The 18,283-nt window shown below is 39.0% G+C and overlaps 1 protein-coding gene across 2 annotated transcripts in view; it reads left to right on the top strand.

The window, feature by feature from the left end:
- The window catches only part of PAFAH1B1 (platelet activating factor acetylhydrolase 1b regulatory subunit 1), a 62,912-nt gene extending 51,347 nt beyond the window's left edge, over positions 1 to 11,565 (top strand). For both annotated transcript variants that reach the window (XM_074319925.2, XM_074319926.2), the window contains exons 6-11: positions 313 to 481; positions 2,300 to 2,402; positions 3,127 to 3,355; positions 4,598 to 4,699; positions 6,626 to 6,782; positions 7,671 to 11,565. In XM_074319925.2, coding sequence (XP_074176026.1) covers positions 313 to 481; positions 2,300 to 2,402; positions 3,127 to 3,355; positions 4,598 to 4,699; positions 6,626 to 6,782; positions 7,671 to 7,744 — 834 coding nt within the window. In that variant the 3' untranslated portion in view covers positions 7,745 to 11,565. The remainder of the gene's footprint in view (positions 1 to 312; positions 482 to 2,299; positions 2,403 to 3,126; positions 3,356 to 4,597; positions 4,700 to 6,625; positions 6,783 to 7,670) is intronic.
- The last annotated feature ends 6,718 nt before the right edge of the window (positions 11,566 to 18,283 follow it).

The following is an 18,283-nucleotide window of genomic DNA, read 5'->3' as shown; positions in this document are numbered from 1 at the left end:
TACTTATTTACATGTCTGTTGCCTACTCAGACTCGAAGGGACTTTGTCTTATGGCTTTATATAGCTAGTCACTAGCATAATTAGGATATGGTAGATAATGTACTACTAGAGGTCATTTTAATAATTGCACCATCAATTTTCACTATAGAGAAAAGACCAATTTATACTTCAAGATGTGCTATTTCTAAGACAGTTACCCTTTGTCACTTGCTCAGTTAATTAGTAAGGTGCCAGACTGGACTGTTGAGTGCAAATGTGAAATGAAAAAAGAATTATAGGTTGATATTAACCAATTTTCTGTTCACGTGACAGGTGTGGGATTATGAGACTGGAGATTTTGAACGAACTCTTAAGGGGCACACAGACTCTGTACAGGATATTTCCTTTGACCACAGTGGCAAGCTTCTGGCTTCCTGTTCTGCAGATATGACCATTAAACTATGGGATTTTCAGGGCTTTGAATGCATCAGAACCATGCACGGTAAGGGTAGAGGATGGTTATTTTGATATTGATTTCTAACCTGGCATTCCAGAGACAATATTGTTTTCTAACAGTGTGCAAGTTTCCTTCGTTCAATTGTCTGTGTTGGTGGAGGATCCTATGATTTAGATAGTGCATGGATAAGCCACAGTAGTTGACGGTTGTTTCTGTTATGAGGCTTTAAGTATCTCTTAGTTATATAAAATATTTAATTTGTTTCCATGAATATTTTTAGATAAGAAACTGCTTGGACATCTATCTTTGGGAAACTGAAGTTCAGTGAGAGTAGGTGTAATAAAAGCTGGAACCCAGATTTCCTTGCTCACTTTTTTAATGTTCCACATATACTGTAGTGTCTCATTGTTAGGTTGTTTTCCTGGGTTTTGTCATGGAGACTGTTCTCTGAGGCAATTTGGCTTTGGAAAGCGCTTTGGAATCAGATATCTGGGTTCAGATTCCTACTTGTTTGCTTATGGCATTAGGAAATTTTAACCTCTTTCATCTTCAAGATAGAGGTAATAATACCTAAGTCATAGGCTTGTGAGGATAAACTGAGATCACATAAAGGCATACCTTGGAGATATTACGGATTCAATTCCAGACCACCGCAATAAAATGAATATCACAATAAAGCGAGTCACAAATATTTTGGTTTCCCAGTGCATATAAATGTTATGTTCATACTATATTGTACTCTATTAAGTGTGCAGTATTATATCTGTAAAAACAATGTACATACCTTAATTTGAAAATACTTTATTGCAAAACAAAAGGTAAAGTCATCATCTGAGCTTTCAGCGAGTCATAATCTTTTTGCCGGTGGAGTGTGCTACCTCGATGTTGATGAAAACGCTGTGTCTATGAAGTGCAATGAAGCAGAGCGCAATGAAACGAAGGATGCCTGTACTGACTCGTCTTGGTTTAGTACCTGACACGTAGAAGGTGTCCGCTAAATAAGAATTTTTGTTGTTTCTTTAAACAATGAAATTTGAATGTTTGGATTTTATATAAGGAACACGTACTATGTTAGTAAATAAACATTTTTCTGAGTAGATTATCCAGTGATATTAGCACATTGGGAAGCTATGTGGTTATATAGAGGGTATAATTTGAAGGGTGTGTTTTCTTCCCAAATTAAATGCATTCATGAAGCTTACCAAGTAAAAGAATTCTATTGAATACTTTTGTAAAAAAATCTGTATTTATGTTTCTTTAGCCTGTATCTTGTTGCTCTAATTTAAGAAGAGTTCTTTTCAACCATTGTGTATTCCTTAAAATAATGTATTTATTGGGACGAGGGGGCTTTTTTCTCAAAGGATAGCTAATTAGGATTGTGAAATAATGTATACAGAATAATGCGTTTTTACCGTCATGAACATCAACAACAAAAACAATCGTTTTCAACCACTATTTTAAATATAGAACCAAATCCCCATTTTAAAAATCTGTTTAGCTGTATAAATCTTATTTCTATTTAATATCTTAGAATATCAACAGTAGAAACTTGTGTTTTTTCTAGTGTTCATACATAAACATTCAGTGTTATTAATATAGTCCTGATGATACTGATGCTTTGTGATTTTAAAACAGTTGTACAGATTGAAATTTAATCATAAATTGAGCTGGCTGCTTATTTCATTGTGGGTTACTTTATTGTTACTAGTTCCTTAACTTTTTTTGTGTAAATCCAAATTTTTTACAAAGTCCAGTGTATTTAAAGTTGCTATGACATTTGAAATCCCATGAAGAGTATCATGGTAAACTCATGGTAAACTTACTGGTATATCGCTTAATATGTTGCTGTGTTATGTGTTTTAGGCCATGACCACAATGTTTCTTCGGTAGCCATTATGCCCAATGGAGATCATATAGTGTCTGCCTCGAGGGATAAAACTATAAAAATGTGGGAAGTGCAAACTGGGTAAGTAGATTTAGTTGAAAAGGTGTATCAGCTAAAGAGACAGTAACAAAATTGTGTTCTAAATGTTCCAGTAGTTTTGGCTTTAACCCATAATGATCACCATGACAATGTATTATATACTTTAAAATTAAGTTTTGATCTCTAAATGTATCCCAAAAAAGAACAGAGAAATTATAAAAGAAACTGTGTCCTTCCTTGGGAGCCATTTTCTGTGTAATGGCTTATTTTCTCTGTGGTCTTCTTTTAGGTGATCTCTCTGTGGGTTGAAATATATTGTAAATAACATTGTGCAGGTATGCCCCTATTAGGTTTAATTTGGCTGTGCTTAGAATTACACGATTGTTATAATAGAACCTTAACCTACCAGTTTTACTCAGATTAGTAGAGCATGCTTTCTTCCCAACATGGCTAGAAATATTTTTGTCAGGTTTATTGTGTGTGTTTAGTTTTGAAAGATTATATATTTTACCTTCTAGATTTTTTTGTTGATTTGGTTAGCTCCTTAATGATAACTTCCATCAGCTTATTTTAACTGATGTTTGACTTTCCAGCCTGTCCCTATCTTTTATTAACCAGGAGTGTACATTTGTTCTGTTGACTTGCATACGATTTCTCTAACTTGATGCCATTCTCTTCATTCCAGTGTATAGCTAGTTTTGTATTGCTTTTGGGAAGTGTTCCAATGATTGCTATGTATAATGTAAATTATTACTTATTTTGATAGCTACTGTGTGAAGACTTTCACAGGACACAGAGAGTGGGTACGTATGGTGCGGCCAAATCAGGATGGCACTCTGATAGCCAGCTGTTCCAATGACCAGACTGTGCGCGTATGGGTCGTAGCAACAAAGGAATGCAAGGCTGAGCTTCGGGAACATGAGCATGTGGTAGAGTGCATTTCCTGGGCTCCAGAAAGCTCATATTCTTCCATCTCTGAAGCAACAGGATCTGAGGTACTGTGATTTATGTGTCACGTCATGATTTTATTGCTTATATCTCAGAACGTTAGGTAGTTCTTCGGATTCTCAGTTTCAGGGCCATTAAGGCATTTAAAAATCTGCATTCCAGAATTCTGGATCTTGAAATTCTTTATTCTTTCCAGTTTGCAGATGTGTTTATATTTTTTAACCAGTGATTATTATTGCTGTCAGCTGACCCTTAATATGTGATAGGGATGGGGGTTCTCCTGAAGAATACAAATGGTCCTTCACATTTATCAGAAATGCCATTGTTTTAAGAGTATACCAGAGCAAAATAAAACTTATGGGAGAGATTAAAGTTATCTTTTAGAAGAATATCCTTTTTAGTGAACATAATTATTTATAAAATAATTTTTGGTGAAATGCAATTCAGTGTTGTAAATACTTGTTTTTAATGAATATTTCATATGGAAGCCTTTGATACTCTTGATCATTAGACTCACTAGCTGAGTCTCAGTTTTATTATATTTCTTTACGATTCTTAACTTGTGTTCTTCATGTTATTCTTTATGATTAATACCTTAAAAGTAAATTATAGAATATTATTTCTGTGAGTAAATAAGTTATGAGCAAAAATTAAGCACATTTCTTTTTTTATAGAGACATTCCTATTGTGGATTTTTTAAAACTGCATTTTAAGAAAGGAAGGAAGAGATTCTTCACCTCCCCCTATCCCCTCCCCCCCCAAAGTTTATTTTTCTAAATGAAGCTTCTATTGTAATCTCTATTTTGGCTGGCTGCTTGCATTTTCAAATTCTTTTTACTGCCCTCTGGTGGTGGTTACTTACCATATGTCGTAAATTTGATTCTGGCTGGACTTTAAAGGCTGGATTAAATAATTTTTAAATCCTTCTTGATTACAGAAGTCTTGAGCAGTAAATTTATCATCTTGGTATTGTAGAATTGAATCTTAACCTAAGTGGAGATTTTCTATTTTTATATTATCTGTGTAGCCTAGGTGTGTTAAAAGACTTGTTACATTTTGATAGAGAAAAACAAGATGAATAAGTCCTGGAGATCTAATGTATAGTGTGGTAACCACAGTTAATAATACTATATTATACACTCGAAATTTGCTGAGAAGGTGGATCACCACCAAAGGGGGGAGGTCTATGAGGCGGTAGATATGTTAATTAGTTTGATTGTGGTGATCATTTTAAAGTCCTTACATAACTTCTTGCATGGAAAAATCAACTTTTATATGGTTTCTTATAGACTAAAAAAAGTGGCAAGCCTGGACCGTTCTTGCTGTCTGGATCCAGAGACAAGACTATTAAGATGTGGGATGTCAGTACTGGCATGTGCCTTATGACTCTGGTAAGTTTGAATAATCGCACTGCTGCTTTTGCATCGTTACTGTGTTTGTACCTTTTGGGGTCAGATGTCTCGTGATATCATTTAATCTAAATTATTCTAGGCTTTAAAATAACTTCTTTGTAAAGATACTTTTTCTTAAACTTTTGTTATTCCATTGTTACAGTGCTATAAAAATTATTCCTAATCAATGTCATGTTATGTAAAGGAACTACAAAGCCAGTCAGTGCTTGGAAAGAGGTCCTAGCTCACTGTATCTTTAAAAATGATACATTTCTTATGGATGGCAAATGAGTATAGACTCATTTATTTTTGAAGCTGTTTGCGTCTGTTTCACTGTATTTCATTTTAATATGAATCCTTTATTACCTGTTTTTTTCACATGTTCCAGTTTATTTTATTTATTTTACTATTACAGAAATTAATGGTGCTGGCTTTATGACTTAGAAATGCTTGTTTCATTTTAGAAGCACCTAGATTTCAGTATGAGACTATATAAACTATAGTATGGGATTGTGGGCATTCTTGTTTGCCTAAGAAATTTCCAAGGGGATCTGTGGGCATTAATCCAGTAGCAGTTTTTGTAATTTGGCATCCATATTTGTTTTAGAGATTCTTTAGATGGTAACTGTACCTTGAATTGATTATAGGATGTGATAGACACATGAAAGTATCATCAAGAATTGATTCGAAAATTAAACTCTCCTCTAATAATCTGAGCTGAGTTCAGGTATAATATATTATTAGGAAAGATGAGCTACACTTAAAATCAGGTAGCATGTGCTCTCTCCTCTTCTGTGATAACATGGTTCACCATTCATTTCCCTGGAGGTTTTTGGCTCCTGTTTTTCAGCTGAAGGGGGTTACTTTTTTGTTTTTTAAGTAACAGTTATTTACAGTTCAGAAAAATTTAGAAATATACAGAAAAGCCAAAAGAAGAAGATAAAAATCACAGTTAGATCACTGTACCGTATCTAATAATACCTACAAGTGTATTTGTTAGACTGGAATTGTCTGATAGAACTGTTGGTGCTGATGCTCTGTATCTGCTCTATCCAGTGTGGTTGCTACTAGCCACGTGCAGCTGTGGAGTTCTTGGAATGTGGCTAGTAAAACCGAAGAACTGACTTGTCGATTGTATTTAATTTTAGTTTATATTTAAATAGCCAAATGTGATTAATGGTTACCCTGTTGGACTGTGCAGTTCTAAATCTTTTTCTTAAATTACTATGTAGATGAATGTGGTGATGTGGTTTGGTTTTTTAAGTAAAAATTTTATACTGTACATACTGCTTTATAGTGAACTTTTAATTTAGAAGGTGTATGACACTTGCTCATGTCATTACGTACTCTACACTGATTACATACAGTGCTTTGATGAACATCTTTTTAAGCTCTGGGCACATTCTTAATTCTTAGGCTAAATTGTAAGAAATGGAACTACTGGACAGCAGATATAGATGGATGGATGAATTAGATACACAGCGAATACCTATATATTTTTCACTTAGAGTCACCAGTTGTTAACATTTTCCTATGTGTGTATAGGTGTGTGCACATTTTGCTGAATAATTTGAGTTACTTGTAGACATCGTGACAACATGTATCCCCTAAGAACAAGGGTATTCTAATATTAATACACAATTTCTTCAGTTATTCCAGCAGTGTCCTTTATAACTTTATTTTAACCTCTATCCAGGAACCAGCCAGGCATCACACACTGTATTTACTTGTCACGTTATTAGTTTCCAGTCTTCTTTAATATAGAAGAATTCCCAAGACTTTTTTTTTTTTTGGTCTTTTTGTCTTTTTTGGCATTGCCTTTGGTACTATAGTTTTAGTGCACTTTGAGTAATGACTTACTGTTTTCATAGATGCTACTTAAATAATTTATCCCTTTACTAAGTCAGATACCTTTTTGTTTTTAAGGTGGGTCATGATAACTGGGTACGTGGAGTTCTGTTCCATTCTGGGGGGAAGTTTATTTTGAGTTGTGCTGATGACAAGACCCTACGTGTATGGGATTATAAGAACAAACGATGCATGAAGACCCTCAATGCGCATGAACACTTTGTTACCTCCTTGGGTATGTATGAGTTATGAGGTTTCTGAGCAACTAGATTTTGGATGTAACAAAGTTTTATATAACCCTATGGACTTTTCCAGGTAAGAAATGACCATGTGCTTTTAGGACAGAATAGAGAAGGCAGGTTAAAAAAACTTCATGGATTCCTACCATTTGTTTTAAATTCTCTTTTCCCTAACTCTCTCTCTCTCCATCATCAGCCTTATAATAAATAAATAAATAATTACTTTCTCCATGCACAACATTGGTTTTAGAAATTAGAATTGTGAAGAGGATGCTTTCTGACCACTCTGATAGGTAATTTTTCTCCCCTGCTAGTTTGTAAGTTTCTCAAAGGAAATCTTGCTCGACCTTTGTCCTCTGGCAGGTATATACTATCAGGTGCTAGGAACTCAGGGAATTATATTTCAGTTTAATAAACATCCTTACCATCATCTGGACCTGAATCTAGAATCGAAGATAGTGAATAAAGTAAAATATAATACGCTCGGGTATGGTGGAGCTAATAATGAAAATAAAACCTTAGCAGAATAGGGTTACAGGATGGTTACAAGATTTGAACATGAACATAAAGCATTAGCATTTAGCTTAGAACATAGTTTGTGTTCAGTAAATGGACACATTGCAGCTACCCTTGTTAGAGTGTTTATTCAGCCTCAGTTGGGATAGGGTTTTTGTTTGTTTGTTTGTTTGTTTGAGGTGTTAATACAGGATTGAACTATTAAGTCTCAGTTTCCCTAACATAGTTGGTTAGCTTGATACCTTCTAGGGGTGTATGTGGGTGTAGAAAAAAGTGGGTATTCCTGGCCCTTGGACTTGCTTATTTTGTAGCTTATTAAAAATTATATCCGACTCAATCTGACTTTAAGCCTTTTCTTTTTCTTTCAGATTTCCATAAGACGGCACCATATGTCGTTACTGGCAGTGTAGATCAAACAGTAAAGGTGTGGGAGTGCCGTTGATTGAGTCTCATTTGGCCCCTGCTCCCTTTTTTCCTCTGGATGCACTCTGATGATACCATGGTTACCCCATTGAGCTCTGTTTAAATAAATATTGTCCTTTCATGTAAATTATTCTGGATGTAGATTGAGCTTATTAAATGTTACACACAAAGTACTCATGCATGGTGAATCCAAATTGTATACTGTAAATTTACATGCGTTGTCTAGAAGTACCATAGGGTTTGAAAACCTGGGCTGGCATTGGTCACACCAGGCCTAAGAAGGCAGAAGTTGAATAAATTAAACTAGGGCACTAAACTGAATAGTTGACAGTGTCATTTTATGTTGGATTATTAATTCTTGTTTTTCTTTCTGCTATCTGTTGGTGCCTGACTTGATGGCCTCATTTGGGGGAAAGTGGTGGTTATTAGGGCTTTTTCTGAAATGTGTATCTATGTAACATCACTTAAGTGTGCTTAATAAATCTTCTTTAAGGATGTTAGATAATAAGGCTACAATTCAAAATCTTCTGAACCATCTATGTAATTATTGAGGATTACACATCGGAATTTTTGTCATGACACATTTGCCAAACCAATAGAATACGTTTGTTTTGGCAGCCTATCAGGCAAAGGCTAGTGGTATGTTTATGTAAGAAAATGACTGTAAATCTCAAATAAGAAAAATCTCAGCAGCTAATAGCAAATCATTTATTTTATTTGGGTCTTAATGCTTTGTAAACAGGTTGAAAAACACTGTAATACTCTAAGCTTCTATTTTCCACACTAGACACACTTCTAGTTGTATTCTCCATACTATGAGACTGTATAGTGATGTGACTTCCAAGTAGAATTTAATCTTCCCATTTGAGTGTGTCATGGTACAATAAATCACTATTTGTTTTTGTTTTTTAGGGATGTGCAATGTGCGTTACATAATGACAGAAATATTGAAAATGTTATGTTTGCCCATTTTAAGGGAGTGAGAGAAATACAGCAGTTTGTTTTCCAACATGACTCTGATATCACTTTGAACTGTGTTTAACTTAAAAGTTAAAAAAAAAGACAGTTTAATGGAGCGTGCATAAAAATGTACTGTGTTTTCACCGTTTGTTTATATGTAAATGTTTATAAGTATATGGGCCTGTCTAGTAAGTGGGTAAGTCCATATATGTATCTCACACACATACAACCTCCATGTCTTTGGGTCCTGAGCTTGAAGAAGTGCTAAAACATAAAAGTAGAATAAATCTTGCTATGGAATACCATGCTTTAGAATGAACCCTTTTTGATCCTCATGCTTCTGAAAACTAGGTCTGACTTGGGGGGAATTTTTCCCAGCTAAAGGAAAATCACTTCCGTTATCCCTCTCCCCCAATTGGGCTGTTCAGCATTTTACACATCCCCCACATATTGTATATTGTGATCCAAAGTTACTACAAGTAGGTTTAAGAATTATCTGTGACTTTGGAAACAATATTCCATTACAGATTATTAATAAATAATTCCATTGCTTAGCTAACCAACAGTTATTTTTAAGAAGGTCATTTGAAAAGTTAACAGTGAAATAACAAAAGACAGTTTAACAATGAAATTTATTCGGAATTACATTTTATTCATTTGTGTAATAGGTGACTTTTTAAATGTCCCTTTTAGTATATTTAATGAAAATTTGGTTTCTGAAAAAGACAAAGGGTTAGAGTTAACGTCCTGTAGATACACAGAGAATAGGCCATATATATACTAGAAGCAGCTTTATGTCTAGCTTGTGTCTTTTTGTTTGTTTGCTTGTTTTTAATTCCTGAGAGACATCTCTGGAAGGAAAAGTGTTTTGAGAACTAATGGCTATTTTTGAGGACATAAATTACAACTTAAGCTAATTTCTTAAATACAGTAGAATAACTTTCAGGACAATATTGCCTCACAACCCTGCTCACATTGAGAAGTCTTTTTTTGTTTCCCCTTAGCTGTTCTGACTGGATTTTTCTACAAAAGCTATGGAAAAATATCTTTGTTCTCATTTGCTGCTATTTCCTGTCCTGTTTTAAGAAATATAAATACATAGAAATGGTGCATCTTAACATTTGTTTGTACATGTATAAATGTCTTGTATTTTAATTCATTTTTAGCATGTAGCAACACAAATTGTTTAAGGGTAAGCCACAACATCTAGAAATAACTCATAGATATGAACAATAAAGGAAAAAAATGGTACCGATTAAGGAGGAAACAAAGCTGCTGTTCACTGGGTTTTTCACCCTGCAGCATACAGTGACTTTCATTGACAAAGGAGAAACATCGTTGCTCTGTAAACAGTTATCCTTACTTGGGAGATTGCCACAGCCTGCTGCTTAGTTGAGTTCCCAGACATCCTCCATTTAAGAAGCAGCAAACATTGAATCTCAGGGATGGTCCTCAACTGGATCCAAATGTAACGAGCCCTGTTTGAATAATGAAGGGGGTGGGGGAGAGTGATCCATCCACAATACAGAATCAGATTTGCAGAGGTTTCCTGCACTGTTGTTTGACACTGCCCTGTTGATGCCCTTTCTTCCTGTTGCCTCCATTTTCTGTCTGCTGTCTAACCCTGTGCCTTGCCTGGGATAAGTACAATGATTAGGTTACTGGTTTGGATTGTAAGTAGAGGAATTTATTAATTGGTTTTAGAGGTTCACTGCTGCTTTGTCACTTTCTCAGTCAAATTGGCCATGTATTAAGAAATAAAAAGCTGGTAGAATTGCATCCTCAGATGATTACTGACTGTGTGTGTGTGAAGACAAACATTCCAGTGCCACCCGTATATAATGTGCCCAAGAAGTCCTAGCTGCACCCTTGAAAGTGCAAGCCACGGAAACTGGTTTAGACATCACTCGGAGAATAGTTGCTTTTTGACATGGCATCTTGCACTTTAGGAGACTAAGACCGTCCAGTTTGGTCCGTTTGTGGTGTGACCAGTGCTGTGCCCAGAGCACTGCTGTAAGATCAATAGTGTTAGCAAGTCGTCCGGGCTGTGAGGCGCTCGCTGTCGTCTTTGGAAGCTTTGGCTGTAGGTCAGCAGGCCCAGTCTCCTCACTGTCAGTGCCCTGCTCTCCTGTTTGCCTCTTTCTGTTTCTGTGTGAACTTCCAGGTAATATCACTCATTAAATAGTTTTTTTTTATTAAAGAAAAACTATTTAAAAGTAAAGGGTATTTTGTTGACAGTGGTGGCTTGATAATCCTTAAAGCAACTGAAGTTAAAATTGTTGGATTTAAAGGACAAGGCACTTAAAATGGTTACTCTTTCTGTCCAGCTGTATATAAGTCTAATGTGTTAATCTAGATGATGCAAAGAAGAATCTCCTGGTAGAGAAGCAACATGTACAAAATCGGTGAAAAAAGTTGTGTTTTTTTTTTTCCAGTGGGGTGGGGGGAGGGCAAGCTGGATTTACAAGTCACAACTGGACTGAACTGGCCTTTTTATCTTTCCACTATATCATGTAAGTAGCTGCTTTCTTGTCCTGCCTATCCTTCAGGCATCCCTACAGCTCACTCTGAAGATGACAGAAACACAAAATCTTCGAGTTAGAAGTTGATTCTGACACTGACATGAAGGCAAGCATTGATTTCAATATGAACGTTGCAGAGGTGGTGATTGGAGAAAATTCCCCAGATTGTAAGAGTAAACTGAAGATATTGACACATTTTAAAAAATTCAGTAAAGGAATGTATATAATATTGCTCTTGTGTTTTACAGTAAGATTTGTTGCTCTCAGACTGTGTAAAACAAAATTTATTCATGTTTTCTGCATATTAAAAAATCTTATTGTACCAATTGGTAAACTATTAAATGCCTATAAAACTAGATGTGATTTTTTTTTTGTTTGTTTCCTTGTGCACAGATTTAAAACCTTTTAAGTTGAATCCTAATAGGGACTGAGGGTGTGTTAAGCACCGGTCACAGAGTACGATGTAAATTGGTGGCAGGGTAGCAGGCCCTTGATGGAAGGCTTTTTTTCCTTCAAAGCAATGTCAGCACTGCCTCTGCTGTCTGCTTCTCCCTATTTGTAGAAAGGAGCTAGGAGCTGTGGTGGGATCTGCCAGCTGCAGCCTTGTTTTCTAAGGCACCACCCTCCCCTCCAGCAGCTCTTCCTGACAGTGTCTCTACAGCTGAAACCAGGAATGACCTATTACAGCCACCTGTAAAAAGATTTGGCCCTCATGTGGTCAGAGTCCTGAGATTGCGGTCCCTCCCCACTTTTCTCAATGAATGAGCCTCTTATTCTGCCTAGTGGTCTTGGATTCTTGAAGATTCTTAGTATTGTTTTAAATTTTGGTTGAAATGTACCAAACGAGTGTTCGGTCTTGCCCCAGAAGTCCGAAGGCTTTCTCTGCTTAACATGTGTTGGATGTCCTGACTTTCATCCCCAGAATACTGCTCACCTAGCATCCAAAGTGCCTTTAGGGAATTTGAGATCCAAGGTGGAGTAGGTAAATGCTGGGCTTGTCTCCCACGAACACATTAAAATTACAACTAAATTATAAAACCATCAACCTGGAGAACCATCTGAAGTCTAGCTGAACAGTTTTGTAACTGAGGATATAAAGAAGGTACATCGAGACTGGTAGGAGGGGTGGAGATGGGGAACGGGCCCCAGACCTCCAGGTGGTGGTTGAGAATCAGGAGGAACATCTTGACCTTGGAGGACCCCTCTTGAGGAGCTAGGGCCCAGCCCCACAGCAGGTTCCCTAGCCTAGAGTACTGGTGCCAGGGAGAGTAGCCCCCCACTACATCTAGCTGTGAAAAGCTGGGGATTCCAACTCTCAGGGTGGGTCAGAAGACTGGGAAGCCCAGCTGTCTTGCTCATGCACAGACTCACTTGCTGGTACTCACCCTGGGCTCCAGTGGAAGGACAGTGACTTGAGGGTGTCAGAGACATGGAGTTGAGTGGCTTCAGGGTATTATAGGGACAGTTGCCATTTTTCCCTGTGAAGGGTCCTCCCGTGCAGCCAGTAGGCAGGTCCTAACTTGCCTGTGTTTACCCCACACACACAAGCCAAATCTGAATCTGAATCGGTCTGGTGAGCTCCACTCCACCTTGGTGACTCCTTGAGACCCTGCCCCACCCAACTCACCCAACATTGGACGCTCTTAGTGAGCAGGCAGCCTTGCCTACATTGCACTCTTTTTGGAAAACACAGGGTCTGCGGGCCTTAGGTGGGCAGTGATTGGCCTCGGTTTGCTCTGAGATTTGTTGAGTAGCTCCAGGCTCAGCACTGGCACCAAACCAGAATCTACATTAAGCTTGTGAACACAACTCATCCCGCTCTGGTGACTAAAATCCTGCCTCACCCAACTCACGGGCTGCCCAAGGCGCTATCAGCTGCTGAGCCTTATAGGCAGCTGGCAGGTGGCGTCAGGCCTCTGGGTGTCCTGGAGCTACCCCAGGCCCAATACTGGTGGCAGACTTCCTCAGTTCACAGCATTGCCTCTCCCATGCACCTCCAGGTTTAGCACAGGCAGCGGCCAACCACAGATCGCTTTGTAGCTCCTACCAGGTAGTCCTAGCCGGTCACAAGCAGTGAGTGACCTGGGCCTGCTCCAGAGCCCCTCCAAAGAGGCCCCAGAACCAACATGCTTGGAGGTTGGCTTCAGACCATGGCAGAGCACTGCCCAATTAGCCCCACAAGCAGCATAAACAAAGCATGGTCTCAACAGGCACCAGAGCCGGCTAGGGCAAATCCCACTCAGTGGGGTAAGTCCCCCATACAGCAGCCCGTAAGCTGTGGATATGACCAAACCCCACAGCCAATCAACCTGAGGGTCAGTCCCACCCACTGATGTGCCAAAGCAATCAAGCCTCAACTGTAACAGAGCGCACACAACCCACACAAGGGACACTCCTCGAACACAGGCGACCAGGGAGACTGTGCCAGAGTCCCACAGGGCATCTACTATATAAGACCACCCAGCCAAGACTGGGAGATCTAACCTCAGCAGATCTAATACATAGAAAAAAACAGAGGTGGCCAAAATGAGGAAACAAAAACATGCATCCCAAATGAAAGAACAGGAGAAAACTCCAGAAGAGTCCCAAACAAGATGAACCAAAACAAGCCCACACCAAGACACATTATAATTAAAGTATCAAAGGTTAAAGACAAAGAGAGAATCCTAAAAGCAGCAAGAGAAAAGCAACTAGTTACTTGTAAGGGAGCTCTCACAAGATTGTTAGCTGATTTCTCAACAGAAACTGCAGGCCAGAAGGTATTGGCATGAAATATTCAAAGTTATGAAAAGAAAACACCTACAACCAAGATTACTCAGCAAAACTATCATTTAAAAGTGAAGGAGAGATAAGAGCTTCCCAGACAAGAAAAATCTAAAGGAGTTTATCACCACCAAATCTGTATTACAAGGAATGGTAGAGGGACTTCTTTACGATGGGGCAAAAAAGATAAAAAATAGGAATAATAAAATGGCATTAGGTACATATCTATCAACAATTACTTTAAATGTAAGTGGGTTAAATGCTCCAATTAAAAGGGTGGCTGAATGGATGAAAACAAAACCCTTACATATGCTGCCTACAAGAGACTTCAGATTGAAAGGTACACACAGACTGAAAGTAAAGGGATGGCAAAAAATATTTCATGAAAATGGAAATAAAACAACACAAAAACTGAGATAGCAAAACTTATACCAGACAAAACAGACTTTAAAACAAAGGCTACAAGAGACAAAGAAGGACCCAGTAATCACACTTCTGGGTAATTATCTGAAGAAACCAACAACGCTACTTCAAGGGGACATGTGCATCCATTGCAGCATTGTTTACAATGGCCAAGATGTGGAGGCAGCCTGGGTGTCTGTCGATGGATGAATGGATAAACAAGATGGTACATATATACAATGGAATATTTGCTCAGCCAGGGAAGGGAGTGGGTTCTTGGGTTCTTGCCATCTGAGGCTGCATGGATGGACCTAGAGGGTGCTGTGCTGAATGCAGTATGTCAGAGAAAGACAGATGCAATGTGATTTCATTTATATGTGGAATCTAAAGAGAATAAACAAAACAGAAACAAACTCATAGATACAGAGAACAATTTGATGGTTGCCAGATGGGAGGGGGTTGGGTGGGTGAAAAAAGGGAAGGGATTAAGAAGTACAAATTTGTTTTTACGCAATAGTCATGGGGATGTAGGGTATAGCATAAGGAATTGTAATGCAGGGTCTCAGCTCCCACTCCCCGCACAAGAACGCAGGATATGGTGAGGCCAAAAAGGAACAAAAATGGAGCCATAGATAGGAGAGTCATACCACTATATTCTCGCCAGCAGTGGGGTTGGAGACACAGAAAGCAGGCTCCACACGATCCGCAATCTGCCATCCACACTTACTAACCCCACTTGCTAGCTGCAATCCGCCATAGGCTTCTCTGCCAACCAACCTCCTAGCATAGCCACGGCAGTTATATTAATGGCTAATGGCTAATCGGTAACAGCTGATGGCCACACAGCCACAGCTGATGGCCATCTAATAGTTGAGCCAGCACCTTTCCACATGAGGCCCAGAGCCTGGAAACTGCTCTCCTGGCTCTGTCCCCACAGGAATATAGTCAACAATATTGTAATTAGTATATATGGTGTCAGATGGGTACTAGATTTGTTGGGGAGATAGATGGGAGGGGGGGTTGGGGGACAGGGTGAAAAATGTGAAGAGATTAAAAAGTACAAATTGGTAGTTACAAAATAGTCATCAGGATGTAAAGGACAGGGGATATACTTAATATGGTAATAACTATGTATAGTGCTAGGTGGGTACTAGACTAGTCAGGGGAATCATTTCTTAAATTATATAAATGTCTAACCACTATGCTGTATACCCTGAAATTAATATAAATTATTGAATGTCAACTGCAGTTGAAAAATTAGAAAAGGGGGGAAAAGGTGAAGGGGAATAAGAGGTTCAAATTTCCAGATATAAGACAAATAAGTCATAGGAATGTAATGTACAGCATAGGGAATATAGTCAATGATATTCCGACAGTGTGGAACAGTGTTAGATGGTGGCTGGACTTATCATACTGATCACTTCTTTGGGTATATAAATGTTGAATAACTATGGTGTACACCTGAAACTAATATAATATTGTGTTAGCTATATTTTTAATAAAAATCTTAAAACAACAACAACAAAGTGTTTTTAGGGCACCCATGAAGTCTCCAGCCTTTTTCATGTATAAAGGACTTGTTGAGTCATGTGGTCGCTCTTTTCTTACAGTCCAGTTGTTTTCCGGCCTCCCGCTGGGAGAGGACTCTCCCCAAAAGGGAAGCAGAGCCAAGAGCACCAAAGTAATTTGTTCGAAGTTAGCTTCCTGCGTTTTGCAGCTTTTCCCCTTTCCTTGTAAGATCAGATGCGCCCGACCACTTGCCTAGGATGGGAGTTCGAGCCTCATCATCTCTCCTGAAATGCAGTTAGCTGATGAAGACCTGTGAAGTAATTCACTGGTATGTCACACACAATAAGCTTCCTTCCAAGATTCATGGTTGTGTCTGTCCCAGATAGAGGATGAGGGGTAGGAAAGTGGAAGAATTGGTGAAAAACTGGTGTGGTCTCCATGCACACCAAGTGACAGCTCTGTCCCTAGTCTTTGGTGAAACTTGACTTGCACGCAGACACAAAATGCTCAACTGCTGACGTACCAGAATCCTCTAGGAAAGTGTTTCTCAAAGTGTGTTCCCAGGCAAGCAGCGTCAGCATCACCTGGGAACTTGGTAAATTTTGACTCCAGCTCAGATCCACTACATCTAAAACAGGTGGGTCTTGGCAGTTCTATTTTAACAAGTCATCCAGACAATTCTGATAGAGGCTCAAGTTTGAGAACCACTGATTTAAATGATTCAGCTACTCATTGAAGGAGAAATTTGGACAAAAGTCGCTGGTCCCTGGGTCTCACAGCTGGGGTTTGAAGTCAGAGCTCTTTTTCCACCATCACTTCGACACGTGGAGTTTGTTCCTTTGTGAATATTTTTTAAGGACATCAGTCCCACTTAGTCACCAGCCCTCTGCGAAATTACCCGACATTTGCACGCCTGCTCGGTGCCGACACCTTCTTCTCCACACACACCCTTAGTCTCACATAGACCCCCTGCTGGTGGATAGTAGTGCATTTTTATAGACAAGAAAACAGGCTCACTTAAGGTGAGGTCATATGCCAACGGTATGAAGCTAATTAAAGGGTGAGCTGGTGACCCCAACATACTTGCTCTTTCCCTTATCTGGTTCTGCCTGTATAAAGCATCTTATTCGCTATTTAAATGCCAAGAAAGACCTTCTCACATCTTTTAAGCAGTTTTTTGACTTTTAGTAATACAGGCAAGGCCCTCATCCCATCCGAGCCCCTCTCTACCACGTGATCCTACTGCCAACTCCCCTCATTCTCTAAGAAATGACTGTATTCTCAGGGTAATTGTGTCCTGAATGGTCTGCATCTCGGTGTCTGATTTTTGTTTTTGTTTTTAAGCAATAGCTTTGCCTGCTGAATGGGGGTGTTTCACTTTCCATTGGAGGAGGGTCACTTGCCCTCTGTAGGTGTCCTGATTATGCATGCCTTATTTGCTCTGGGAGTTTCCACTCTGGAAGAAAGTGGTGAGTACATACTTGGGCCACATCCGATACCTTATTCTGTGTCAGGGTAGATAGGAATTCTTCAGTGAAGTCTAACAGTTCTTTTCATCCTCACTTAACAATGATAGTTTGGAGGGCAAGAGGGCAGACAGATGGTACCTTAAAAGTGTAATTTGGTTATAATTTTAAAAATATTTGAAGTTTATAAAATGCATGTTAAAAGAAATCCAAACATAGAAGAAAACCTTAGAGTGGAAAGTGAAAGACCAGGTGGGGGACATGAAAAGACATGGTAAGTGTGGCTCACGAAACTTAATTTCCTTCTCAAACAGCTGCCCATGGACACAGACCGTGACCTAACACACGCCAGTTGGTACATGAACCCTTCCTGATGACCACTATTCACCCTTTTAAAAAAATTGGAGTCTGGGAAAGAGAAAGGGTGGAGTGCACACCTAGAGCCTCTTGTTTCCTTTATAAAACAACAGCCTCGTCATCTGGATTATCAGAAGGTATCTAACGACACTAATATGCTTAAGGGATCGACCAGGAGAAATGGGCCTCTCAGGTACAATTAAACCTGATCCATGCTCTGCTTCCATTTGCAGCTTTACAAGATGATGTCCCCATTTCTAGAAGTACTGTGAAGCACGTGACTGGTGTTCACAGGATAAAGGCCATAGGAAGGCACGTTCAGAACACAACCGTGAGACTGTGAAAGAAACTGGCGGTGGAGGGTATGGGGGGTACATGTGTCCAGTCACCAAGGACAATCACTTGAAAGAAAACCTCGAGGTCAGGGATGTTTTTTTCCAGTTGGCTCAGGAAAACTAACACATTAGGGTTGAAATGCCCGAGACACAAAGAACGCTGCCAGTATTCCAAAAAGCATTCACGTGTGTGTGAGGCTCAGGGCAGGGGTGGCCAAGCAGCAGCCACCAGCTGAGACGCCCC

The sequence above is a fragment of the Rhinolophus sinicus genome, chromosome 12 (genome assembly GCF_057876585.1).
Source record: "Rhinolophus sinicus isolate RSI-liver-muscle chromosome 12, RSI-T2T, whole genome shotgun sequence".
Classification (NCBI taxonomy): domain Eukaryota; kingdom Metazoa; phylum Chordata; class Mammalia; order Chiroptera; family Rhinolophidae; genus Rhinolophus; species Rhinolophus sinicus.
This window is presented reverse-complemented; position numbering and strand designations above follow the sequence as displayed.